Consider the following 27987-nt stretch of genomic DNA (forward strand, 5'->3'; position numbering starts at 1 on the left):
AACCAATGGGTTGGAAGCATGTTCCAAAATACTGTATACCAGCGTCTTTATCTGTTTTCCTGATCCTTGATCTTGAGTCTGGTTATATGCCTAGTTTCCATCATGAGAGTTAGTGGTATTCATTGGTATTTAAATCTGGTGGTGCTGAGGAGGGATGCCTTCACATGATGGCACCAATATATTTGGGTGGCTCCACCATCCAGTTATATGAGTCCCTCATCTCCCTCCGTATCCTTCAAAAAGAGGATGGTGGATTGTAGAAGAGGAGCTTTAGCCTGCACTCAACCGGGTTTACATTCACATGAACCTGGAACTGCAACAACAATATGGGAACCTAGTGCCAATTTGGCATTGATCGTCAGAAGTCTGAGAAAATTGCTCTGTGTGTGTGTGTGTGTGTGTGTGTGTGTGTGTGTGTGTGTGTGTGTGTGTGTGTGTGTGTGTGTGTGTGTGTGTGTGTGTGTGTGTGTGTGTGTGTGTGTGTGTGTGTGTGTGTGTGTGTGTGTGTGTGTGCGCGCGCGCGTGCGTGCTTGCGTGCGTGTGTTTTCAGGTTAAACCACTTGAGAAACCATTATGGTACATAGAAACTTCCTTGATGTAAGCGTGCCAGTACCAAACTGAAATAACTGCACCAGCAGTCCGTAAGTTATGTGAAACAGTAAATGCTGCTGTAGCTGATCAAGCACTACAGCAGCTGTAAGGGACCACGTTCTGATATGGTTGCTTAAAGCTCTGTGATATGGAAGAACATGAGCCCTGCAAAGGTGTACCCCCAAGTACTGTTGATATAGACAACCCACTACAATAGAACACATTTTTGTAACCTCGGTAGGCTGTGAACATCTGGAGGCATTACATTAAAGTTGTCTTTGTCATTTCTGTTTGCAAGAAATTAAGCCAGTTCAATGCTGAAGAATGTGATCAGCTGAGGGAAGAATAACCTATTCACTTTACATGCTGCATTATGTGACCTTTCCAGGTTCCACTTAACTTTTGTGAAGATGCCATCTAGCTCTTTTTGTGATAACATTCAGTCATATCACTAGACGCTGTGAATGTTGTCAAGATCCTTTTTCACATGCCCTATTTTGCCTTTACATTTATTTAGGCCATACTTATGATAAACTCTCCAGATTTTTCGTCAATTTAAATTCTCCAGATTCCTCATGGGTATAAGTCAGGTCTAAGTACTTGCATGATCCTTGTGGGAATGCACAGACCGTCTGGGTATCAACCACTACGGCTGCATGAGAAGTACTAATCATCCCATAATAAAGGTGATAAATTCTACAGCATAGTCATATAATACGGTAATGATCAGCTTAAAAGCTATAACAAGAGAAGCAGGGTAATCCCCCATTTCCAAAATTTCCAGTGAAGTCCTCGGATAAGACACATTTACAGAGCATCAGATGTTTCATGTGCAACCAGTGTGAACACCTGTGCACAACTGCAGGAAAAAAACATGGGGTTACAAAATGTGTAAGAGTGAACAGGTCCAGAGAGGAGGCAGTAGGTGCAACCCTTGGGTACCCTGTAGCTGGGCTGCATGCCAGATTAGGTCATAACAAGTGCATAGTATGATCCTATGACGACCTCTCCTCCACCCTAATCTATATAATGGGCAGTACACTTTTTTATTTTCAGGGACAGTTACTGCAGGTGGGATGTGTTATATGGTAATACTATAGAATATTCTTTGAAAATTACATTTTGTACTTTCTTCACGGATAATGTGAACATATCAGTGCTGTACCTGAATATTATGCATTTTTTATGACCTCTTTAAGTCTTGCCTTCAAGATTTCTCACGGATACACCTCTCCCTGACACAGCATGGCAGGGTTTCTTGGAGGAAGAAGAAAAATATATTTGCAATACATTTACAGGTAGCCACAGGACTGGAAAATGATACAGCTCAGGCCAATGGACATTCCTAATGTCTTAACCCACCACTAACATCTTCAATCATATAACTGTAGGATTGTCACTGATGTTGCAGGGCTGTATCCAGGTGATACAGACTTCGTAGCTCATTTTTCTCAGCAGTTTATAATACGTATTGTGTTTATATATTTCTAGTGTTGACATAGTTTGACACAATAACATACAAATGGATAATAAGACGAGATATGCAAAATAAGTCACCGATGAAGAGGTAGTGTGAAGTCACCGTTGTCATCTAGAATATGGCCCATAACCCTGAGCACATGAGAGTGAAGACATTAGTCAAAGAATTTCATATGTGACTAGCACCTTGCAGTGAGGATAATAAATTTGCATTGTACAGTACTATAATACTTGCTATCAAAAACAGTTGTATAGCATATCTATCTATCCATCAGTCTATCTATCTGCATATCTACAGGATCTGTCTGTAGTCAGATGCCTTAATTTCAGAAGGGTTAGCCATAAACAAATTGCCTCCTTGTCACCCTGTCAACTGCCATCAGGTTACTTTCCCCTCATTTCACACCAACCTCATTCATATACCCCTCCACCTCATCCTCTGACTTCCTCTCCCTCTCTTTCCATCCACCTCACTCAGTTTCTTTTTCCTTGCCAATCTCTTTCCATTCTCTCCACATGGCCAAACAATTTTAGGGTACTGCTCCCTACAATTTCCAACACATCCACATCAACGCCACAGCACTCCTTACCTTCTCATTTATCTGTTTGTCTCTCAGCATAACTGCACATGCTCCTCCCATATACAACTTGACACTTTTCCGTAGTAACAGAAAGAAATGAGGTGGGATGTTAATACTTTATGCAAGCAAGTACTTTAAACTAGTGTCATTATAACTATGTGGAAGCATTCATTTTCACTGCCATAATTCTCGGGACAGATGTATATTATATCATATTGAAATGTGCATGTAACAGAGAGTAGTTTATTATTTAACAATTAATTATTTTAACAATCACATAGATAACCAGTACTAAAAAGAATGAATAAAAACAGTCAGATACATTTCCCCTATTACTGAGAATCTCAGCCCCATGTAGCGCAGTTCCTCCAAAGGCTGGAAACATTTTATATTATTTACTTTACTATGATTGTAGGTGGTGGCAATCATCATCCCCTCAATTGATGTAGTGCTGGCCACTTCTTCCCTCGCTTTATTACTCTTTTTCTGTGTCTACCCTCTCCCTTTTTGTTTCTCCCATCTTTCCTGTCACTTTTTATTACTCTTCTTTCCAATTCAGGTGGCTTTACATTGAGTGGCAAGCTAGATGGTTTCCTTTAAGCCAGGAAACTATTTACAATCCTGGATGGTAACCATATAACCAACCCAGACGTGTTCCCTACGTATCAGCAAATGGGTTGGTGGAGGGTTAGTGCCCCTTCCCGTAACACAACTAACTCGAAGACAAACGACTACCCCTGACGGGATTATGGTATCTGACTGTAGATATAGAGATAGATACAGTAGTAATAATCACTTCGGAAACTAATGGTTCAAACGCAAGAGTACTCAGTAGTTGATAAAAGCCTTAATCAATGTTTTTTGTTTTGAGGTACACAATGAGTTTCAAAATACAGTATGCCCAAATCTTCCCAGACCTGTACAGTGCCTCTCAGACAAAATTGTATGTTGTTTTTATTGTAACCTTAAGTTCATCTGGACATAAACCCAGTGCACTGTAGGAAACAGCCATTTCAACCAGATTCTCCGAGTGATCTGTTGTTGAGGTTATACTTAAGGATTATCTGTGTTGTAATAGTGAGGTGAAAGGTGTGATATATATATATATATATATATATATATATATATATATATATATATATATATATATATATATATATATATATATATATATATATATATATATACAGTATATATATATATAATATGGGTTAAATACAGTACTTATTTTTGTGCCCATTGTGATAAGAGAGTGAGGAATTATGGCTGGCTGCCATGTTTGCCAGAAGGGGCTGTGTTGGGCCAGGAACAGAAGACAGAACAGATTCTTGCCTTCAGTATTAGTTTTTGTTACTTGATCCTAGAGGAGTGTCAGCTTTATAGTGTGTGTGTGTGTGTGTGTGTGTGTGTGTGTGTGTGTGTGTGTGTGTGTGTGTGTGTGTGTGTGTGTGTGTATACACCATAAACAGTGTGTTTTCTGGGTACACTTGGTCTGATGATCATTATGCTGAAGTAATAGGACTGAGGGTTGTCTGCTCTGAACTCTGAGCTTCATTCTCTAACTGCTCTTGTGGCTTCTCTGTCTCCAATCTCTGTTTCTCCTCCTCAGACTCTTGGTGGTTTATATTATGCTTCTGTTGTGCCTTTACCTCCTTCTCCATCTTAACAACCTTGACTGTCTCATTCTGCTTGTTCTCCTGTTGGCTTCCCTCATAGAATGCGGGGATGCGTGAGACAGGCAGGACGGGTTCGTCCATACGGTTGCTGATAACATTGAAGATCCAGTCAACATGGTGGCTGACCTGCAGTGGTGAGTAAAGCAATAATGTTACACTAGTAGCAGCAACAGTTTGTGGGGTGGTAGTAGCAAGTAACCCTTTCAGTCTGGTGATGTATTCTTTAGTTTATTCTTACTCTCTCCAGATGATTTTAATTAGATGATGATAAATAACTCAAACTGGCGAGGTTACCTATAGCTGTATTTTACCCCTCACTACTGCAGAGCCTTCCTAAGTTAAATAAAATCACCTACAGACGGGAAGAATAGAATAGATAGTTCATCACTAGATTTAAGGAGTTAATGTGGTTGCAGTAGTAATAGCTGTTAGTGCTCTTGCAGTAGCTGTAATAGAATTGTCAGTGTTGGAGGGTCATATACAGTATACCACTGGTTGAGGTAGGCAACCAAACAGTACTCTGTCTAGGATGGCATCTTGTGTATTAAATGCAGAGTAAGGTAAACAGAAATAGGCAGGAAAAAAGCGAAAATATTCAATAAACCACACTTGATACAATGAGTCACAGACCTCAGTGTAGACTCCAGGAACATTTGGTCGAGCACAGCCAATGCCCCACGACACAACGCCGGCCAGGTAGTAGCGGTTGTCTGGCCCCTTACACACGAACGGTCCTCCAGAGTCACCCTGCAGCACAACGTCATACAGTCAGACCTTACTAGAAGTCTTGAATTGTGCAGGCAGGATGCAGCTCTATGTGCAACAGCTTTAATTGCGACATGAAGGAGAAATGAGAAATTTTGAAGGCAGGTTACGGTACTAATAGGATTGTCAAAACATTTGCCGTACTGTGCACCTCACCTGACAAGCATCCCGGCCACCTGAGGAGTATCCAGCACAGATCATGTTCTCAGTGATAGGTCCAGTGTAGCCAATGTCTTTGTAACTCTGTTGACATTTCTGGTCACTGATGATTGGCACCATCACCTTCTGCAGTACATCAGAGTTCTGGCCATTCTCCCTCTTCTTTCCCCACCCAGACACCAAGCAGTGGCCTGTCCTCAGTCAAACAGAAGCTTCATTAGTTTAGATAACAGAAAATCCTCGTTATAAATCACCACTTTGGCACAATTCCTTGTCATTAAATCAACAGTAAATAAAGAAAAATTGCGTGCTAACTTACGCTTCTGCTTACAAAACTGATTTACCAATATTTCCCCAAAATACATTTCCCTTTATAAGTAAAAAAAAAAAAAAAGTTTTGGAACACATAGCCTGACTTATACCCAGTGTGATCATCTGCCTGACCTGAGAAACTGGTGTGGTAAGGTGGTAGGCAGATGGGTGAGGCAGTGACACCATCCAGGACAAGGGGTGAGGCGAGCCGAAGGAGAGCAATGTCGTTCTGCTGGGTGTTGCTGTCATATCCACTATGTTCCACTATCCTAGCCAGATATTGGGTTTGCTCTGTTCCTGCATTATTGACAAAAAAAGCTGAATCCATATGTTCAGAGGTCAGTGCCAAGTTATTCTACAGGAAATGGAAAAGTGTGTAAGTATACACAAATCGACACCAGCCTCCTGAAGCACCAGCCTGCTGAGCAGTGCCCAGACCCCTGAATGGTCAGTTCACCACTGACAATGATAATTGTTCTATCTCACTTGTTGCACTAGTAGGAATGCAGCTGATTACAGTTTGGTGTGTCTGTGACGAGGATAACTGGATGGTGCAAAGTGCACCGAAATATTTCATAGAAATAGAGGTCCAGTCCTGTCTAGTCATGAATATTTCATTTGCAAGCATGAATATTATCCATATTCTCACCTGACTATGCACAACATGATGTAAGAAGTAAAAATTAACAACAAAACTTAATTAAAACAAGATGAAAGAAGTAAAAACTACCAACAAAACTTAATTGATTACCACACTGACATTATAAATCCAGGAAGGAAGAGCAACAGTCAGTTGGATACCAACTTGCTTAAGATGATACAGAGTGATGTTAACCTAACCTATGTGTCTTTACTATGCTGGGCCTATTTTCCTGTGCTTGATGAACAGTACAGCCACCAGTCAACCTACCACAGCAAATTTATATGATCTAACAGTCATGTGTGAGTTATTTTTTACTTCATGCCCGAATTCTCATCCCATCTTGAAGTGAGAATAAGAGTTGGGATGACGGTAAGGATGTCCATGATGCACTCCAGTCATTCCCTTCCTCCTGCCTAACACTTCATACTACCTCACCCCCTCTTTCCCTGGCTCCCTTTCTCTGTCCTCGTACTCTCCCACTTTGGCAACTCCTCACAATTCTTTTATCTCCTTGAACTTATGACAAGTACAGACCTTCCTTAAACTTCAGCTGATGGTCGCCGGCCACCACCAAGAGGTCGTTGGGCTTGAACTGATGGATGCAGTGTGCCGCGGTGATCACCCAGTTTTGGTCGACTATTGTTGCGCCACAAACATGGTATGTGTACCAGTTGAATCGCCACTGCAATGACACCTGCCACGGAAACTCATCTGGGAACCCAAGTGTCAGGTAAGGGTGATGATGTCTTTAGCTTGGCTGAGTTGGTACAGGATAAGCAACCCCAACCTCTTCAACCTTCGGACATCTTTTGCTCATTTTTTATTATATGGCTAATGTTGGACAACTTTATTCAACTTAAGAATGTCACCTGCAGGTTGAAAGGATAAAGTATGAATGATAAGGTTAGCTAAGGCTAATGTAGGTGGGAAATAAGGTTGTAAAAGTGATATTACAGGAAAGTCTAATATTATGTACCAACACTCTTGATACAGTGATATTTCTTTAATCAGATGATCTGTAATTCGTCAACTTCCATACTCCAGAAATTTAGTTATAGCCATTCTTCATAAAGCTTTCTGTATTGCAGAAAAACTGTCATAAGCCTTTCATTTCCCAGCTGTGTTAACCACTAAGTCACACATACAAAATATGGTTGCTGCATATTTACGATGAAGTATCTCCTTGCGGAGGTTCCCGCCAACTTCTTGCAAGGCCCCGTTAATTACCTCATTGATTCACCACAGACTGGGAAATGAGGGAATGGTTATTTTAAAGTGTGTAGAAAAGCTTACGCATATCTGTGTGCAAATGGCACAGGATAGCATAGCTTCATACTGTCATTTTCAGGATGCAGCAGTTATACTGTGTTATGTTTTACAATGCTGTTATTTTTTTTTATTATCTACCTTATGATATATGTTGTGTTTTATTGTGATATTGCATTTTTGTTTCATTATATTATTATGAATTCCTGGATATTAGTTACATGAGGATCATTGACAGAAACATTTTTTGTCATTCTAATCGTCTTGTATAATCTTATGTCATGGTGCATTGCATCGCTTATTTACTAACGTTTTTCAGCGGGTGATCCTCCTACTACTCTGTTGAACATATCTGGCACTGAGCTGCGTCTGATGCCACATATGTGGCTGTTCCGTTCACCAGCTCCAGCATCACCACCCGCCAGGCTGTTGGTAGAATGGGGTAGAAAGTTTAGTACATTTTCCCATATACTAGGTGGCACAGGGGATTTCATAACACCACCCTCAGACCTCACTCCATCCTTGGCTGGGAAAAAGTGGTTGGGATGATGATGATGATGGTGATGACGATGATGATGATGATAATGATTTATAATACATATTAGTTTTCGTTTTTGAAAGCTCCAACATGCATGCATGTGTCGGTCTTGGTCACCTAATGGCGGCTGTCCATGCTGCTCGATCTATGGCAGCCTCCCTGTTCAGTCCCTTAACCCTGAGGTCACACTTAGTGACCTCATCCCAGGTCTTTTTCGGTCTACCCCTCGCAACCCCACAACCAATATTAACACTTCTTACTTTTTGCACCCAGTTATCATCCCCCATCCTTTCCACATGCCCAAACCACCTCAGTCTACCTCTCCTCATCACAACACCAATACACTCCAGTCCCATCCTACCTCTCAACTCTTCCATCGTAAACCTAGCCCCCCCAGGCCTTGCACTCGGGAACGCACTGCACATCCACCTAATCATTGTCATTTCTGTACGTTTGAGCCTGCGAATATCCTCATCCTTTACTGCCCAGGTCTCACTACCATACAGCATTACACTCCTAACACATGTTGCATACAGATATCCCTTAGCACGTGGGAAGAGCCCTTTCAATGTCAGGAGAAGCAACAGCTCTCTGAACTTCTTCCAACCACTTCTAACCCTAGCCATAGAGCTAGCTCCAGCCCCATCTCCAGCACATAACATATCTCCCAAATAACAAAACTCTTCCACACACTCAGGAGACTCAGCAGCAAGTTCAATCCTTTCACGCCTGACAATCTCCACCTGCTCTGCCAGACACACCGCACACATAAAATCAGCATTATCTCGCAGTCTACCTCTATTACCACTACATCTCTTATGCACCCACTTATCACAAACACTGCACAACATGGAATTACTTCCCACGCCCTTGTGGCAAATTGCACGTGGCCGCTCTCCCTCTTCTTTGGCAGTACCACCAGTATCCCTAGATATCATCACTTTTGTTTTATCTGCATTTAATCTTAAGCCTTTGTGCCCCATACTATCTCTCCATTTCCTAAATCTTTCCTCTGTCTCTCTTTCATTCTCTGCATCAACACCAAATCATCAGCATACTACATCTCCCACGGGAGTCCATTTCTGAACTCACGTGAGAGAGCTTCATGTACCATGATAAACAAGAGACACCAGACTGACCCTTGATGCACACCAACATTCACGGAAAGCTCATCACTCAAATATCCAATCACTCTTACCTGGGCGCGAGCATCCACATACGTGGCCATAACCATCCTACCCAGCCACTCCTCCATCCCAAGCTTTCTCATCGCCCACTTCACTGCCTCTCTAGGGACTTTGTCAAAGGCCTTCACCAAATGAACAAAAACAAAGTACAGCTCCCTTTTCTTTCCTATATATTTTTCCTGAAGCCATCGAACAGTGAATATTGCATCAGTGGATAAACCCAAACTGCATCTCATCAATATTCACTCTTTCTCTAGACATACTTTTTAGAACTCTCTCCATTACCTGATCTAAAAGCTTTATACGTCTATAATTTCCTCTTTCCAGGGCATCACTCTTCCCCTTGTACACATTTACAGTTACTCTTCAGCCAATCATCTGGGACAACACAGTCATATATACAGTAATCATATTTATCAGAGTAGTGACTAGCCTCACTCCTATATCTCCTGAGGCCTTCAACACTTCAGCAGTCAACCCAGACACACCTGCTGCCTTTTCCACGTGCATCCTGCCTATTGTCTCACTCACAGTAGCAGCGTCAAAGGGCAAGGGCCAAACACTGGATCTGCTAGCTCCAAACCCTCCCTGTCCCAGTTAGACTCCTCATTCAACAACCGGCTATAATGCTTTCTCCATGCGTCTTTAATATACCCACTGTTCACCACTACCCTTCCTTCATTATTCTTCACATACTGCTCGCCTATAATATCCCAAGTATCCTTCTTCACCTGATTTGTCACCCTAAATATCATATTCTTCCTTAACACACGATTTAGGTTATCAAGGAAAAGTCTGTGACTCAGTCTTCGCCATGTATACTTCTCTTCTAGCCCTACGCTTGGCAGTCATATATTCATCTTTGTTACCACCCTTCTTCCATTGCCGAAAAAGCCATCTTTTCTCCTTAACTGCAGCTTCTACAGCCTCATTCCGCCACCAAGTTACTTTATGTCTTGGTGGGCCTTTTGTCCACCCATATACTGCATCAGTAACTCTCAAGAGGTTGTTCTTGAGGGTATTACACATTGATACTCTCTTGTGCATTACAGAGGCAAACTATTGACATACTTCGCCTCAGTAATGCACAAAAAGATAAAAGAGAAAGGTGTGATATGCAAAAAATAACTGAGGAAGAGGTGCTACAAAGTCTGCTTTGATACCAAACGATAGAACACAGCATCTATGAACTTCATGAGGGATATTAAGATACTATTTTTTTTTGTTAAATCGTAATCCACAAACTTGTGGTAAGCCATATTGTCTATCAACTTCCCTCTATCTGTCTATCAATTGCCAGACGTCTCAATCCCGTAAGGGGTGGCCACAAACAAATTGCCTTCATGTCGCCCTGTCCCCTGCCGTTTCACTGCCCTAATCCCCGGCTCATAGGTCCCTCACTCATATACCTCTCCACTCCATCCCTCCGTCACATTCTCGGCCTCTCCCTCCTTCTCTCCCCCTCCACCTCACTCATATACACTCTCCTTGTTAGTCTTTCGCTCTCCATCCTTTCCACATGGCCAAACCACTTCAGTGTTTTTCTCCTAACGCTTTCTGTCACAGTCACATCCACACCGCAATGCTCCTTCACTTCCTCATTTGTCAGTCTGTCTCTCCATGTAACTCCACATGCTCCCCTTGAATAACTCATTTCCACTTCTTCTAACAAGGTCCATGCTTCCCTTCCATACGTTAGAGTTGGTATCACAGTATTATCATGCAGTGACTTTTTTATTTCCATGCTCATTTCCCTGTTTCTTATCACTGCTTTCAAAGAACCAGCAACCTTTCTTCCTTGTCGTACCCTTTCAAACACTTCATTCTCCAGACTTCCATCCTTACTCATCACATTACCCAAGTACATAAATGCACTCACATTTTCCATTTCCTCATCATCCAACCTTACTGAATATTCAGTGACTTCATTTCTCTCGAAGACCATAACTTTACTCTTCCCTACATTTACCTTTAGATTCCGCTTCTTATACACTCTCCCAAACTCATTCACCATGCCTTGCAGTTTCTTTTCGTCCTCACTTAAAAATACAGTATCGTCTGCAAACAACAGAATAGGAAGTTTCCAAACGCTGCCCTCTCTCTTTAAGGCCGCTCCAGCATCCACTGCCCTACTTTGAATCTCTTTTATAACCTCATCCATATACAGATTGAACAGCCATGGAGACATGACACATTCCTATTTCAATCCAACAATCAGATAGAAAAATTCACTCAGTTCATCATCCACATGCACTGCAGCCTTAGCATCCGCATTCATACTCCTCATGGCATTCAACAACTTCCCATTTACTCCATATATTCTTAATATTTTCCACATTCCTTGTCTATCCACTCTGTCGTATGCTTTCTGCAAATCCATGAGGGCCGCATACAACTTCTTTCCCTTCTCTAGAAACTTTTCCATTAAAGACCTAAGGATGAAAATCTGATCTACACAATCTTTTCCCTTCCTAAAACTTCCCTGTTCATCTCCAACTAATCCTCTGTCATTTTCCTAACTATGTCAATAATATCCTACCATATGCTTTTCCTATTACACTCAGAAAACAAATTCCCCAATAAGTGTCATACTATATACTTTTCCTGCTACACTCAGAAGACAAATGCCCCAATATGTATCCTACAATATACGGTACTTTTCCTATTACGCTTGGGAGACATATGCCGTTATGATTACCACACACTTCTTTTTTCCCTTTCCTTTGTACAGGGGAATAATTATTCCTGGCTTCCAATCCTTCCGGACTCTACCCTCCTCTCAGGCCAATCTGCACATCTTCCATATCCATTCTACTACCAACTTTACCCCATGCTTCAGCAATTCATCACACTCTTCATCAGTTCCTGGAGATTTTCCCATTTTGACTTTCTTCATTGCTTCCACTATTTCCATCATACAGTACTGATCTCTTCCATCTGTCTCACCTTCATCCTTCTCCTAGCCATTCTCCAGCCACTTGTACTCTCACTACTTTCATTCTCTATATTTAACAGTTCCTTAAAAGGTGTTCTTTTCATCTGCTCACTTTTTCTCCCTTCTCCACTAGCAATCTATCATTTTTATCTTTCACTCCCCGCTAAGTTCTTTATCACACTAACTCTCTTTACCTCTTTACTGAACGTTTTCTTGCAATCTCTCCACTTTTCACTCAAATTCCACTTCACTGAATGCACCCAGATATCTTTTGTTTAAGCTGAGTTAAGGGACTGTCTCTGCTCTAGGATTGAGATGCATGAGATGAAAGTATTGTGGTGTAAGGTAAGTGTCTGCGTTACAATGAGGATATACTGAATTGTGAGTCATGTTGTGAGAGTGAAATAGATAAGGTGAGGAAGTGCGTAATGGTGTGAGTGGTTGCATTACAGAGAGGAGAGTGGATTGTTCATTAATTATATGTTTTGTGTAAGTACTGAAACGGGGAAGGGTGATGGGCACACCATAATCTCACCAGACGAATCCGCGTCTCTAGAGCAGTTTCTGTGGGATGAATATCTGGTGCCGGATTCATGAAAGATGCTGTTTGGTGAAGCAGATTTTCGTCCTTTTGCAGCCTATTTTCCGTAGCAAGTGACAAAAGGAAAATACTACGCGTATCCTTTCAATTGTACTCTTTCATGATTAACACCATATTCCAGTGATATCATTTTGTTATGGCTCAACATTCAATTTGAGAAGGTGGAAAGATGCGGTACGTAGCCAAGTTTAAGAAGGCAGGCAGGGCTGGGAACAGTGAGAGAGGGAGGTGGGAGGGTAAGTGAGGTAAGGAGAGAGAAAGAGAGATAGAGAGAGAGAGAATAAAACGCATATACAGTACGATCTCTTACTATCACACCCTATCACGCCTTCATGAATCGGATAATCTCTTCTTTTAGCTGTGGCGGCGCCGAATGTAATAAAGATAACAGTCCGGTGCACGATAATAGTCTGGTGCACTCTGATAACACGGTAACAGTATTGACGACATGGTGTGACATTTCAACCTGAGAGAGAGAGAGAGAGAGGAGATTGCTGAATAAGGTGTCATAATAACACCGACATGATCAAAAAATACACCGTACTGCTGTAACACACACACACACACACACACACACACACACACACACACACACACACACACACACACACACACACACATACATACACACACACACACACACACACACAGTACTTTTCAGTCGTCATTCTATTTCATCCTTTTTATTTTATCTGCTACTCGTACTAATCGCTTCCTTGAGAGAGAGAGAGAGAGAGAGAGAGAGAGAGAGAGAGAGAGAATATATTGACTGTAAAGCAAGAATCTTACCTCAGAAATTTTATAGGGTGCGTGAATCAGTAATAAACTGAATATTCTCGAGTGCCATAATTTGTAAAGGGAAGTGCTGATAATGACATAGTGAAATTGTTTTTTGTCACTCTATCGTTGGGAGGGAAAAAAGGTTATAATGACGATGATGATAATGGTGGTGGTGGTGGTGGAGGAGGAGGAGGAATACAAAGGAAAGCAAACAGCAACAGACCTTATGGAGGCTGCTCGTTACAGAGCAGACTGACTTCAAGATCTAATTCTACATGCTGAAGGATGAGGATAGAAAAGCAAGAAGACTTCCCCGTCTCCTAACCCTTCATTCAAAACTGGCAGGAAAAGCGCAAAAGACCACCATGCAGCATGGAAAAACTGACATGGAAATTTCAAAGAAAAGACTGGAAAGTTACATTCTCTAATACTTTATCTATAAGCTGCCTGTAAAAGAAGGTTATAAAGTAAAATGAATAATCAAATAAATAAATAAAAAAGGCACAATATTATGTACGGGTACGGTGAGTTAACGGGGCGTCTGAAGACATAGCGAGGAGATGGAGGAGGAGGGGGAGGAGAAGGAAGAGGGGAGAGGATCTAAGCGCAGAAGGAAGGTAGAGTGACAGGAAGGAGGTAGAGAGACTAGAGGAAGGTAAAGAGGCTGAAGGGAAGTAGAGGCATGAGAGAAGCAGATTTACCTAGGCAGGAGGGAAGTAGAAAGGCAGGAGGGAAGAACAGCCTAGACAAGAGGGAGGTAGAGAGGTAAGGGGGAGATAGAGAGACAGGAGGGAAGAAATGGGACAGGAGGTAGACAGAGAGCTAGGAGGGAGGTAGAGATGCAGGAATGAGGAAGATTAGCCCTATTCAGGAGGGAGGTAGAGAGCCATGAGGTAAGCAGAGTGGCAGAAGGGAAGTAGAAGGGCAGGAGGAAGGTAGAGACAGGAAGGAGGTATAGATGCAGGAGGGAGATGGAGAGTAAAGTGGAACATAAAGAGACTGGAGGGACATAGAGGAGCAGGAGGGAGGTAGAGAGGCAAGAGGGACGTGGAGAGGCAGGAGGGAGGTAGAGAGGCAGGAGGGAGGTGGAGAAACAGGAATGTTGTGGAGACGCAGGAGGGAGGTACAGAAGAAAGAGAAAGGAAGAAGGAAAGTAGAGAGGCAAGAGGGAGGCAGAGAGGCAGGACGGAGGTAGAGAGGCTAGAGGGAGGTAGAGAGGAAAGGAGGGAGGGAGCAAAAGGAGGAGGAGATAGAGAGGCAGAAGCGAGGTAGGGAAGGCAAGACAGGAGTGCGGCAGGGTGGGCAGTGTTTGAGCAGACCACTGACCGCCACCAGAGAGTCACTTACACAAATAGTAGAATTCCAGCCTGTGTCTTCACCTGCCTCACTCATGTCTCACTCACCCACCTGCCTAATCCACAGCCTGCCTCACCTCACTCTCACCCTACCTCTGGTTCACCCTGCCTCACCCTCACCCTGCCTCAAGTTCACCCTGCCTTACTCTCACTATGCCTCCTCTCACCCTATCTCACACTCTCCCTACCTCACGCTCCTTCTCCTCACCCTCTCCCTACCACACTCTCCCCCTACCACACTCAACCTGCATCACTCTCAACCTGTCTCATCCTCATCCTACCTCATTCTCGGCCCTCCTCTCCTGCCTCACCCTCAACACCCTCAACATTCCTCCCGACACAAAATTAGCGTTTTTTTTTTTTCTTTTTTCTTTTTTTTAAGGCTTCAAGTGATGATTTTTTTTTTTTTTTGTCATACGGATTGAACCTTATGATATTTTTTCAACTGCGAACACCACAGTAAAAATATTTTTTCTCTTTTTCTCATACGATTATATATATATATATATATATATATATATATATATATATATATATATATATATATATATTTTTTGCCTCGTCAGAAGTGTAGAGGTTCGCTGCTAGGTTACTATGTCCCGACATTTAAGCAAGAGTGACCAGCCTCGCCAATCCTTTAGTTGTATTATGGGAGCAGTAAACCCCAACTACTCCTCAGATGGAAACCCACACGAGCCCCATCAGGTACGAGCGCCTCAACCCACTTGTTCACCAGGTGTCCATATGGTTATATGGTTATCATCCAGCGTAGTAAATAGTTTCCTGGATTACAGGAAACCATTTAGCTTGTCATTCAGCGTAGCCACCTGGAGGTTACACTACATGGAGTGAGTGAACGGTAGGCTTTCCCAACCACCCCACAGTACACTTAGTATATATACTCGTATATATTTTCCGTTGTGAGATTTGCTTTTACCTTCCAAAGTATTCTAATTCTATTGTTTATTTTCCGTTTTCCGTTATAGGTTTCAGAGGCCATATTCATAAATTTATGTATATGATGGCGTGTGTATGTTTGTCTTCATTCATAGAGCTACCAGACTCACAAGGAATACGTACAAGAGGATAATCACAAAGGAAACTGATAGCAGGGTTTACTCATCGGTTACTCACAAAGGGAGGTACTCACAACGGGGGGGTATTCATAAGAGGTTGCTCACAAAGGGTATTCAAACGAGGGGTACTCACAAAGGATACTCACAAGGAGTTATCACAAGGAGGGTACGTTCAAGGGGTGCTCACTAGGATACTCATACGGGGTGCTTACAAGTATAAGGTAGTACTCACAAGGAGAGGTACTCACAAGGGAGTACTTACAAGAGGTACTAACAAGGTTACTCACAAGGGAGTACTTACAAGTGGTACTTACAGGGTTACTCACAAGGGAATACTTAAAAGTGGTACTAACAGGGTTACTCACAAAGTGGATACTCACAAGAGGGTATTAATACGAGGTACAGGGAGTTATTCGAAAGCGGTACTTACAAGGGAGTAGGGAGAGGGTACTCACGGCTCTCGAGGTGTGGGTACGAGGATGGCGGAGCGGGGCTGGGGGGCGAGGGGTCCAGGGGTATCCAGGGGGCTACCAATGCAACCTGTTAGGGCAAAAGATATTATTATTATTAGACAGCGACTACGGACATTTGCGTGCTTAGGGCCAATGGACTTAAGGTGACCCAGCGTAAGCGTGCGCGCACACACACACACACACACACACACACACACACACACACACACACACACACAATGCAGAAACGCACTTAAGCACCTAGACTGCTTTTATCGAAGTACCGTACTTTTCTTCTTGTTAGCATAGTGCAATACTGTTGAGTATACAGGTAGATAGATTGATAGACAGACAGACAAATAGATAAGCAGATAGACAGATAGACAGATGGATACGGATACATTGTCAGATGGCTGAAATGACGTAGAGAGAGAGAGAATTATTAACACAGTCTTAAGCTTATCTGTGGTGTAATAAATGTTTCCAGTGACTCACATAGCGCTTCCTTTTTTCTTTAGAGAGAGAGAGAGAGAGAGAGAGAGAGTTTGTGTGTGAGTGTGTGTGCTCGCGTGCGCACGGTGAAGGGGAATGTCAGGCATGACCATATAGAGGTGAAACGGACTTCTTTGTTGACAACGCCATCTCTCTCTCTCTCTCTCTCTCTCTCTCTCTCTCTCTCTCTCTCTCTCTCACACACACACACACACACACACACACACACACAAACACTACAGTATATTTTCTACACTGTATTTAAGTTTTACCCACCAAAATTTAGATGGCATGACCGGCCATACTGTAAGTGTAAGTTACATTAATCGGTGAGGCAGAGGTGAAATATTCGATTATCATCATCATCATCATCATCATCATTCTGAAACCGTTCACTGCTGACGAAAACCTCTCCCATCTTTCGCCAGTATAGCATATCATAGTTCTTTCGGTTTAACTAGGCTCAGGTTTTCGTCCTATTGCTGCTTAATTCAAGTGGCTCAGTGGCAGGAAAAGGGGAATGCTATTCATCCTTTTCCTAGAACTTCATGATGACTAGCATTATATTCTAAAGATTATCTCGTTTTACATTTCGGAATTCAAGATGAGATGGCAGTTTTAGACGAAGTTCGTAGGTCAGTAAACATACGAAATAAATTACTCCATCCTCCTCTCTGCATGCTTGTTCTTCGCACACCATAAATAGCCGTCATCTTTTCTGTATGTCTTTTCCTCACATCATAGATAACTCCATCTTGTTTTCCGTATGTCTCTCTCTCTGATACCAGAAATAACTCGGTCTGATTATCCGCATGCCACACCATATTTTAATGATTGCATCGTTTTGCGTGTATGCCTCTTCCTCTTACACTATTAATGTCTCAGTCTTGTTTCCCGTGCGCGTCTTCCATTCACACCGTTAATGTCTCCATATTGTTCTCCATATGCTTCTTCTCGCTTCATCTCGGGGCTGGCACACCGTTATTATGTTTGTCCATCTCCTACCTGTCTTGAGAAGAACGTGACCTGAACAGATAACAGATGGACACTTAGGTAACCGGGTGGCAACCCAGAGGTAGACTGAGAGGATGAGGTAGACTGAGAGGATGAGGCAGACAGAGAACAAAATTCGCACTTACTTGTCTGACTTTTTGTCTGTCTGTCTATCTGTCTATCCATATCTGTCTATCTATCTGTCTGTCTGTCTATCTATCTATCTATCTGGCTTTCTGTCTGTCTCTGTTTGTATCTCTCCCTCTGGTTGTCTCTATTTGTATCTCTCTCTTCTGGCTACCTCTATTTGTATTTCTCTGTCTGTCTGCCTCTGTTTGTATCTCTTTGTCTGTGTGTCTCTGTTTGTATCTCTGTATATTTGTTCCATTTTCTATTTTCTGTGTGTGTGTGTGTGTGTGTGTGTGTGTGTGTGTGTGTGTTTATCTATATAGACAGATGCTTTAATCAGGGAAGCGGTGTGTAAAAAAACTTGCCTCCATGTTAACCTGTCTTCCACTAACAGTCTGTCCAACCTCCACCTCGCACCATCCTTTGTATACCCCTTCACCCAGGAATGGTTCGAACGGGGGTGGGGGTGGGGGGGTCACCCCCCAATGTTTGTTTCTGAGTTGGTAGAAAAAATACTGAGTTGGTCAAAGATTGAGAGTATATATATATTTTTTTTATACATAACAGGAGAGGTCTCCAAGAAGACAAAATATATTTTTTTACATAAGGTTTTCTTTTTATATAGATATTTATAGGACAAAATGAAAAATACCCTAGATTCCCTCCTGTCAGTAGCATAGTCGAAGCCAAAATCAAGTACCATATTAATCAACGTGCCTTGACCTGGACCTCCTTTACCCATGGAACGGTGGCAAGGATGGGGGAGGGTCGGGACAAATTTGTATGTGCTCCTGCTACTGGTCTTGTCATAGTTGGTCAAACGTTCGCACAATTGGTCAAAAAAAGAGACGGACTGATTTTCCAACAAATGGAGCAGGGTATATTGTGTAATGCAATGAATATTCAGTTAAATCATCAGGGTTCAATTATGGTATATACATACATGCACACACACACACACACACATATATATATATATATATATAATCTCATCAGCCGTTTGAGTGTCCACTGCAGGACCGGCCTATCCCTACCGAAGTGGGGACAATACAGCCAATGTATCTCTACCAAGTGGCTTAGGCTGTCTAGCAGAGATTGTATGTAGGGTGAGAAGTGCTTGTAAGTGTGATTGTTGTGTTGGAGTGGCTTTGGATGTGTATGTAGTCTGTGAACCAATGTAATCGGCCCGCGCAAGCCGACTGGGTGCAAGCATACTTTAGTATGCGACACTGGTTCAACCACAGCACCCCTTGTGTCCGCCAATGCAGTACGTGGCCAGAAGAACGTTCCCAAAGTTTATTACCCTGGCGGGGCGCGAACCCTCGTTCTTCAGTATACGAAAACGCACACTTTACCACTGTACCACAGAGGCTCCATATATATATATATATTGATAGATAGATAGAGATTGATAGATAGATACTGATATAGATAGATAGATAGATATGCAGAATAACCCACACCACAAGTTCATGTAAGGTCACTGCGACAAAAAATCCCATCACCCCCAAACTCTGATTCAGCTACAGTTCTTCACAATGTGCCAGACCACCTTCACCATACTCTCGTTCTTCGTTTCCTGATACTACTGCAACCTTTCAGTCCATTCCAGTCCACTTTATAGCGTACTAATGAATGAATCTGGCATTGCCTGGGTAACAACACCAGGCTGATAGTGTTTTATTTAAAAATATATACTCTACTAAACAGAATATAACCGTAGCCTCCTTCCCTTGTACCACTCTCCTCTTCCTGTGTCTTTCCTATCTATCGTTTCCCTTCACCTCATTCACTTCTCATTTCTCTCACTGTTGTTTCATTGCCCTTTGTTCCTTTTGGTGGCATGAAATGAATGTCTGGTCTGTCTGTAGCCAGGTACCTTAATTCCGGAGGGAATAGCCAAGAACAAATCGCCTTCGCGCCACCCTGTCCTCCGTCATCAGGCTGTCTTCCCTCCAACTCTTACCACCCTCATTCATGGACCCCTCCACCTCATTCCATCATCTCATCATTGGTCTCCCTTTTCCCCTCTCCCCTCCATGTCACATACAGTCTCCTCATTCTGGACCTGATCAAATATTATATATATATATATATATATATATATATATATATATATATATATATATATATATATATATGTATGTATGTATGTATGTATGTATGTATTTTGTTAACAGGACCAGAATTTTGTATGTCCCCATGGTTTAAAATTGGCTTTTACGCTGTCCACTTAAACCTTTCCATCTTGAATCCCGAGTTGTAAGAAAATATTAACACTAGAATATGGTGCTAGTCAAGAAAAAGGATTATGGAGACGTCTTAAATTGTAGTTGTTTAGATTTACCTCTTGGGAGGACCGGGCCAACGAACGTCTTAGGCTGCAGTTTTGTCTTATTCTGTCACTGAGCTACGGGAAATAAGCTGGGAAAGGACGAAAATTTGAAACAGGTTAGAACTATAGTAACAAGAGAGGCCCCGATTGTTCATTAATTTAATGTCTTTATCGTCTGAGGTCGATAATTATTGCCATTGCAATTTTCAGCGCTGAGGGCCGACTTTTTAATACTGAGAGCTTGGTGGTCTGGGCATCCTTCAACTTTTTAACGAGAACCATAGTAACATGAACGGCTCTGATTGTTTATTAATTTAGCCTTTTTTTTTGGGGGGGGGGCGATAATTAGCTTCAACACTGAGGGCCGAATTTTTAAAACTGAGAGCGCTGTGGCCTGGATTGCCCTCAAAATTTTGACGATACTTTTTAATGCACGTGATTATGATTAAATATGTGATATACAAAATAAATCGCTAGGGATAAGGTGTTCCGACATCTGCAAAGCCAATTAATGCTGGCATGTGGCTATAGCGCATTTAATCTAACCTGATAAAAATCCCAAGCGTTTTCAGCGATTGTAAATTTGACTAATAATCGAGGACACGCATTCCTACTTAATTAAATCAACCACAACTTGGTACGAAAGTTTGGGAGTGAACCTGTTCCGTCACATGAAAACAAACCAGCTATAGGCTATATCGTTTTGTATGTTTCTTATGCAGAGGATGCCAATGTTAGAAAGACGAAGAAGAAAAAGAGCGTAGTGAGACAAGCAAAATATATCATTAAGAAAAGGTGTTTTGGGAAAAATATATGGCTCAGGAAAGATGTTAGGGGGGCAAAATAAATGGCTTTGGAAAAGGTGTTAGGGAACCTCGCTGATGGACAAAAAAAAAAAAAAAAAAAAAAAAAAAAGAAGACCCTTAGAATACGACCCAGGTGCTGGAAAGAGACACCTTCCCCTGGTAGGACCGATAATACCAGTCGACTCCGCTAAAGGACATAAAAATGTCCCTCCTCCCTCCATAACCCCCGAAAGGCGGATCGTCAGCTGTAGGAGGAGAGGTACTCCAGCCTGCAGTCTACCGGGTTCACGTTCCGATGGGCCTGGAGTTACAACTACTGCTACAACTGCATCGATGTTAGATTATGATGAAGCATAATTATGATTGAAGGTCGAATTTATTGGCATTGGAGATTCCGTAGCATCTCTTCCTGAACGATTTTTTTTTTTTTTTTCTGCGCAGTACACCTCAGTATCATCTTGTATTTTATTGATGGAACATACTAGAACACGACTATGACACTAACCTGAGATGAGTATAGCGGCAAGGATCAGCAGTGGCGTCATGGCTCTTGATGCCAAACACAATGGGTCAGAATCAGAGATGGTGGACTTAAGAAATAGCATAAAGAATAAAGCAAATCAGAAAGGCAAAACGGGGTAATGGTAAGGCAGGAAGGAAGGATCGAAAAAATGAGTAGGATAAAGTAAAGAGAGGAAACTTATAAGGCAGGATGGAATAAATGGCTGGAACACAGGGTAGGATAAAGTAAAAATGTATAACTGATGTGCCGGGTATTTAGACTACGTGAAGGCAATTTATGGTGAGAGAGGCAGTCTGGATTTGAATCGTTGACACGACCAAGATAACTCCTTTCAGGGCCAGAGTCGCCCACCCTCTGACTTCATGGCGGGATCCATCTCCTTTATATACCTCACGCCCCAGATGCCGCAGCTCTGCTATAGATACGTGCATTGATTGGTTGACTTGAAAACCGTTTTTTAATTTATGATTTCTATAATCAGGATGAACTGAAGATCATGGTGTAGATATAATTATGATGCAATACCGTATACTGTATGTGCCCCTGAACGATATTAGGAAAGAAACACTAAAATGTGGATGTTATCGCTATTTTTACGATAGCAATTTCGGGAAATAGGCGAAGTGTGTGCTGATGTCATCACCAGAGTACCGTTGTGTTAGGTCGCCCATTAACTGCACTCATCGGAGAATTCTTACGGTTTGATCTCCAAGTGGCCAATGTTGATTTTGTCCTAGGGTCATATTTGATCTTTGTCGAGTTAGTTGTGGGTTGAGTTCGTAACGCAGGATGCTTTATTTTATGTATCACAGCAGCACCGATTTTTATACAAACTTAAGTACAGACAACAGAAGTACCAACAAATAATTAATTATACGCGTACTAAAGCACGGATTTAACTTCTTCACTCCCATGACATGTTTTTTTCTTTTAATCAAGCTGCCACCAGATGATTAAATTTAACTTAGGAGTGATCTTTAGTAATGAAGTGGTTAATCGATGCCGTATCTAACTCCTCCAGTTTCAGAACTCTCCCTGAGATGAATAAAATTGGCAGGAGATCCGACATGGCAAGAATAAAATAAAATATACGTTTACTCATTCAAGACGATGACGCCTTTTCTGTTTTATTCTTGCAATCCCAAGATGATTTTCTTCAGCTTAGGAAAGACCTTTTGAGCTGGAAGGGTTAGATGTAGCCTTCAAAAACCCCTTCATTGTGAGGGGGCTCTTCAAAGCTGAATAAAATCGTCCGGAGGCAGCATGAAAAAGTTATATGACATACTCATCCTGAAAAGATTAACATGATACCAAGTCATTCATGGATTTAGGGGAGCGTGGGCTGCGTACCCCCTTATTTTTTGGCATATACTATAAGAACAATGTTATTTGCCAAAATATATGTAGTTAATATCCATGGTTGTTCAGTCTGTACATGGATGGGGTAATAAAAGAGGTACAAGGTAGGGCAGTGGATGTTGGAGTGGCCCTAGTGAGAGAGGATGGTGTTTGGGAACTCCCTGTACTGTTGTTTGCAGATGATACTGTGTTGTTAAGCGAAGACGAAGGGGAGCTGCAAGGCTTGGTGGATAAGTCTGGGAGAGTGTGTAAGAAACGGAATCTAAAGGTGAATGTAGGGAAGAGTAAAGTGATGGTCTTTGAGAGAGGTGAAGTCAGTGAATGTACAGTGAGGTTGGATGGTGAGGAAATGGAAAATGTGAGTACCTTTAAGTACATGGGGAGTGTGATGAGTAAGGATGGAAGTTTGGAGGGTGAAGTGCTTGAAAGGGTACAACAAGGAAGAAAGGTTACTGGTTCCTTGAAAGCAGTAACAAGAAACAGGGAAGTGAGCATGGAAGTGAAAAAGTTACTACATGACAGTATTGTGATACCAACTCTAAAGTATGGAAGTAAAGCTTGGACGTTGTTATAAGGACACAAGTCAAGAGTGAGAGCAGCGGAAATGATTTATTTAAGAGGAGCCTGTGGAGTCACATGGAGAGACAGGCTGACAAATGAGGATATAAAGGAGCGTTGTGGTGTGGATGTGGATGTGATAGGAAGCGTTAGGAGGAACACACTGAGGTGGTTTGGCCATGTGGAGGGGATGAAGGGTGAGAGACTGACGAAGAGAGTGTATGTGAGTGAGGTGGAGGAGGGAGAGAGAGGGGGAGGCCTAGGATGAGATGGAGGGATGGAGTGGAGAGGTATGTGAGAGAGGGGGTGTGTGAGTTGGGAGCAGGGCAGTGAAATGGCGGGGGGCAGGGCGACGTGGAGGTGATTTGTTTGTGACCACCACGTACGGGATTAGGGCGTCTGGCAATAGATAGACAGATAGAAATATCTTACTGCATCTTATTGCACTTGCACTTGCCGATATTATGTACTCCAGTGCCTGAAGCAAGCAAAGTGCATATTAATTTGATGATCTAATGGATTAATTGGCAATTCTGACAAGAATCATGTCCCTCCCCCCTTCCCAGAGCGCTGGATCCGCCCCTGAAAGTTGCCGATATTATGTACTCATAGTTGGAATTTAGACCTTCATTGACCGAGAATGCTTTTATATTAACACTGAAAAAAAAAAAAGTATGGAGTGAGGACGAGAGGCAAATAAAACGCAAGAAGTCTGAGTGATTTACTTGGACTGGATGGAACAGAGTAGTAATAGTCTTCGTTTTAACCCCAGGTTCAACTGAATGTGAAACCAGAAGACTGCAGGCCGAAGTTGCCCTCCTCCTGCAGTCCACTGTCCTCCTTTTAGAGGATAGGGAGGAAGATGAGGGGCGTTTGCATAACCAGACATTAGAGCCGCCCAGCTATATCAGTGCCATCTCGCGAAGGCGCCCCTCTCCTGCACCATGGGAGAGGGTAACAGGTCATAGTGGAGAAAGATGGGAGAGCTTTCATGCTGTAATGAACTGATTCAGGCTGTTGATGATAATGGTGATGTTGGTGATGGTATTAATGATTATTCCATATCCTGCAGCTCTCACATATCTCAAAATTGTTTTATGAGGCTCCAAGGTCCTGAATATTTGCCCATTGTGCTGGAAGATTTGATAGTACTGTTCGAAGGATGGGTGGTATTTCCTGGCATGGCATTAACCTGGGTAGAAGGGGTGGGGCGATCTCTCTCTCTCTCTTCCTGGGAATCCCCACCCCACCTCTAACCCCTTGCCATTCCTCCCTTCTTGATTCTTTTTAATTCCCTTTTCCCTCATCCTTCCATCTTCATTATTCCCCTTCCTACATCCTCTTTAACTTACCTCCTTTTTCCAGTCCTTCCTTTCTCATTTTTCATTTCTTTCTTCCTCTCTCCTTCATTGTTTCATTAATTCCCTTCTTCCTTATCCTCCCTCCTTCACTGCTTAATTTATTCTCCATTCAACCTTCTCCGTCCTTCATTATTTCATTCATTACCCGTCCCTCTTCCTTCCTCCTTCATTTTTTAAATCATCACCCCTCTTATCCATCCTTCTTCATTACTTTATTCATTCCACCCTCCCTCCCTCCACCGTCCTTCATTATTTTTTTCATTCCACCTGCCCTAATCCTCCCTCCCTCTATTTCATTCACCTCTTCTCCACTCCCTTTTTCATCAGTCTCCTCTCCCATTTACTTCCATACTTATTTTTTCATTTCAATATCCTCCTTCTCCTCCCTCCCCATTCTTTTCCACTTCATCCTTCACTATCTTCATTCTCCCTCTCTCTTCTCTCATCCCTCCCTTTTTTTTTTTTTTCATTTACTCCCCCTCCCCCCCCTTTTTTTTTTTTTACCTCTCATTATCATTACATGCATTCTTCATTATTCATCTCGGTACAAAAGATCCTTCCTAAGATTATTAAAATCGTCTGGAGGTTGTAATGGTTGTATTCTAAGGAGATTTCGTAACACATGCCCCATACCGATTTATTCAGCACTTAACGCAGCAAGACAATTTTTAAAGGTATTACATAGTATAAATCGCTCAGGAAGAGGTGCTACGAAGCCTCCTGTGTTGCGTAAAATGCGTCCTTAAGAATTAGATACAAATGATGTCCTCAGAGTAAGAGGGTTAACTCTCTCTCTCTCTCTCTCTCTCTTTGTATCTCTTTTTCCTGTCTTCCTTTCGCAAGTAACCTCAGCATTTTCCTTCATATTAGGGTACAAGTTTATGATCACTGACCTCCATTACACATCTCCGTGTAATATATATACAGTATACTGTCATTGGTACTAGAGAGGGACGCCTTCATGTGGTGGTGCCGATATAACCACGTGGTTTAAATGCCTTCTTATAAAAAGGTCCCTGAACTAATTCCCTGTCCCCCGAAAGGACAATGGTGGATTGTAAAAGGGTAGTTTCAGCCTGTACTTCACTGGGTTCATATTTCAGGTGACCCTGGGGAAACAACAGCAAAAAAAAAAAAAAAGTAAAAAAACACCTCTACTACATACCTTATCATTCTTACTCGGTCTTGCTGGCTGTCCAAACCTGCCCTCCAGTTAATTTTTTCAGAGAGAGAGAGAGAGAAGAAGGTTTGATATACCGGTAGAACTTAATAAACGTCATTGATTAGAAGTTTGTATGTGAGAGAATGTGTGTGTGTGTGTGTGTGTGTGTGTGTGTGTGTGTGTGTGTGTGTGTGTGTGTGTGTGGTCATCTTGGAGCTATTGATTTAACCGATTGTATATGATAATTCTATTGACATGACTATTTCCGATGCCGGAAGAGCATGTAGTCAGCGCCCGACTCCACATCACACACACACACACACACACAAATATATATATATATAGATATATATATATATATATATATATATAGATATATATATATATATATATATATATATATATATATATATATATAGTGGTAGGTGGGGGCGTTCATCATCCACTCACTCGATGTAGTGCTGTTTTCAGATGACTGCCCTTTCTTCTCTTCCTTCCCTTCTTCCTCTTCTGTCTTTCTCTCCATTCTTTCCTCCTCCTTGTTCTACGGCTGACTCAACGCTGAGTGAAATGGTTTCCTGTACACCATTTGTTGCGGTGGGTGGTAACGATATAACCAAACCATGGCGCCTGGTGGTTTAGTGGGTAATTAAGGATCTCCAACCGGATTGAGCCTGTGCAGGTTTATATCCAGGGGATGGTTGGGGTGCTCATGTAATGCCACTCACGGATGTGTGAGGCTGGGTCACTCTCATCTTAAACGTCAGGACCAACTTGCTTTGCCCCGGGCTCCTACGCTCCTCATGGGGTCAACACAGGATTAGATGATGATGACGATGATGATTATACACCCACACACCCACACACACACATATAAACATCATCATCATCATCATCATCAGCCATTACAAGTCCACTGCTGAACAAATTCCTTGACTGAGCCAATCTTTGCTACGTTTTCTCTGCAAATTTCTCTATCGCATCTCTCCACCTCCTGTCTGGCCCTTTTCTGCTACACTTACAATCTCTTGGTGTCCAGTCAGTCAGCTTCTTGCTCCATCGGTTATCTCTTATTCTTGCTCCATGGCCTCCCCACCTCCATTTCTGTTCTTTTATAACTTCTATAATATCTCTGTGCTAGTCTGCTCTCTCACCCAAGTTGATCTTTTCCTGTCTCTTAAAGATATTCCCAACACTGACCTTTCCATTGCTCTCTGAGAAGGGATTAATTTATTTTCCATCGATTTTGTCAGTTTCCAGGTCTCACAACCATACGTCATAGCTGGGATTATACATTCGTTATATACTGTTCGTTTCATGCAAACTGGCAAGCTACTTTTCATACTGTCTATGTTTACCGAAAGCTTTCCATCGTCTTTTTATTTCGCTATCATGATCTTTCGTTAATTTTAGTGTTTGCCCCAAGTAATTGTGCTCTTCGACCACTTCGAGAATTTCTTCGTTTATTATGATAACTCTCTTTGGTGTTTGTGGATTAAACATTAGTTTTACTCCGGTTCATCTTTAGCCCTACTTTGAGACTTTCTCTGTTCAGGTCTGTTCCAACCAAACATGAGTTCTATTGCAAATGATATATACTGTATCTATCTATCTATCTATCTATCTATCTATCTATCTATATATATACTGTATATTGATAGATATAGATAGATAGATAGAGAGATAGATAAATAAATACAGATATAGATAGATGGATAGCTAGCTAGATAGGTACAGGTATCTCGATATACATACATATTCTCTCTCTCTCTCTCTCTCTACCCCCCCAAGTGATTACACTGAGTGAAAAGTCTGCGTTTGTCTCTGTGTCTGTCTGTCAGTCTGTGTGTGTGTGTCTGTGTGTCTCTCTGTC

At 42.1% G+C, this 27987-nt stretch overlaps 1 protein-coding gene across 1 annotated transcript; it reads right to left on the bottom strand.

Moving 5' to 3' along the window:
* Positions 1 to 1398: 1398 nt before the first annotated feature.
* On the bottom strand, positions 1399 to 21696 carry LOC145414686 (trypsin-1-like). The gene is made up of 10 exons (XM_080284204.1): positions 21657 to 21696; positions 16400 to 16484; positions 7783 to 7898; positions 6741 to 6917; positions 5696 to 5860; positions 5249 to 5442; positions 4958 to 5074; positions 4215 to 4453; positions 2149 to 2202; positions 1399 to 1450 (listed from the first exon to the last, which is right to left on the bottom strand). The coding sequence occupies exons 1-10, from the start codon at positions 21694 to 21696 to the stop codon at positions 1399 to 1401; spliced, it is 1239 nt and encodes a 412-aa protein (XP_080140330.1).
* Between the last annotated feature and the right edge of the window lie 6291 nt (positions 21697 to 27987).

The sequence above is a fragment of the Coenobita brevimanus genome, chromosome 100, assembly GCF_032717465.1.
Source record: "Coenobita brevimanus isolate Jiangsu-jjx chromosome 100, ASM3271746v2, whole genome shotgun sequence".
Taxonomy (NCBI): domain Eukaryota; kingdom Metazoa; phylum Arthropoda; class Malacostraca; order Decapoda; family Coenobitidae; genus Coenobita; species Coenobita brevimanus.

What these genes read in the sequence shown, in the direction of transcription:
- LOC145414686 (XM_080284204.1), bottom strand. Translation starts at nt 21,696, where the DNA reads ATGACGCCACTGCTGATCCTTGCCGCTATACTCATCTCAG. An exon ending in AGGATCACCCGCTGAAAAAC is followed by an intron (nt 6,918 to 7,782) that starts GTTAGTAAATAA and finishes TTGGGTTCCCAG; the next exon opens with ATGAGTTTCCGTGGCAGGTG. An exon ending in GTGGCCGGGATGCTTGTCAG is followed by an intron (nt 5,075 to 5,248) that starts GTGAGGTGCACA and finishes GTTGTGCTGCAG; the next exon opens with GGTGACTCTGGAGGACCGTT.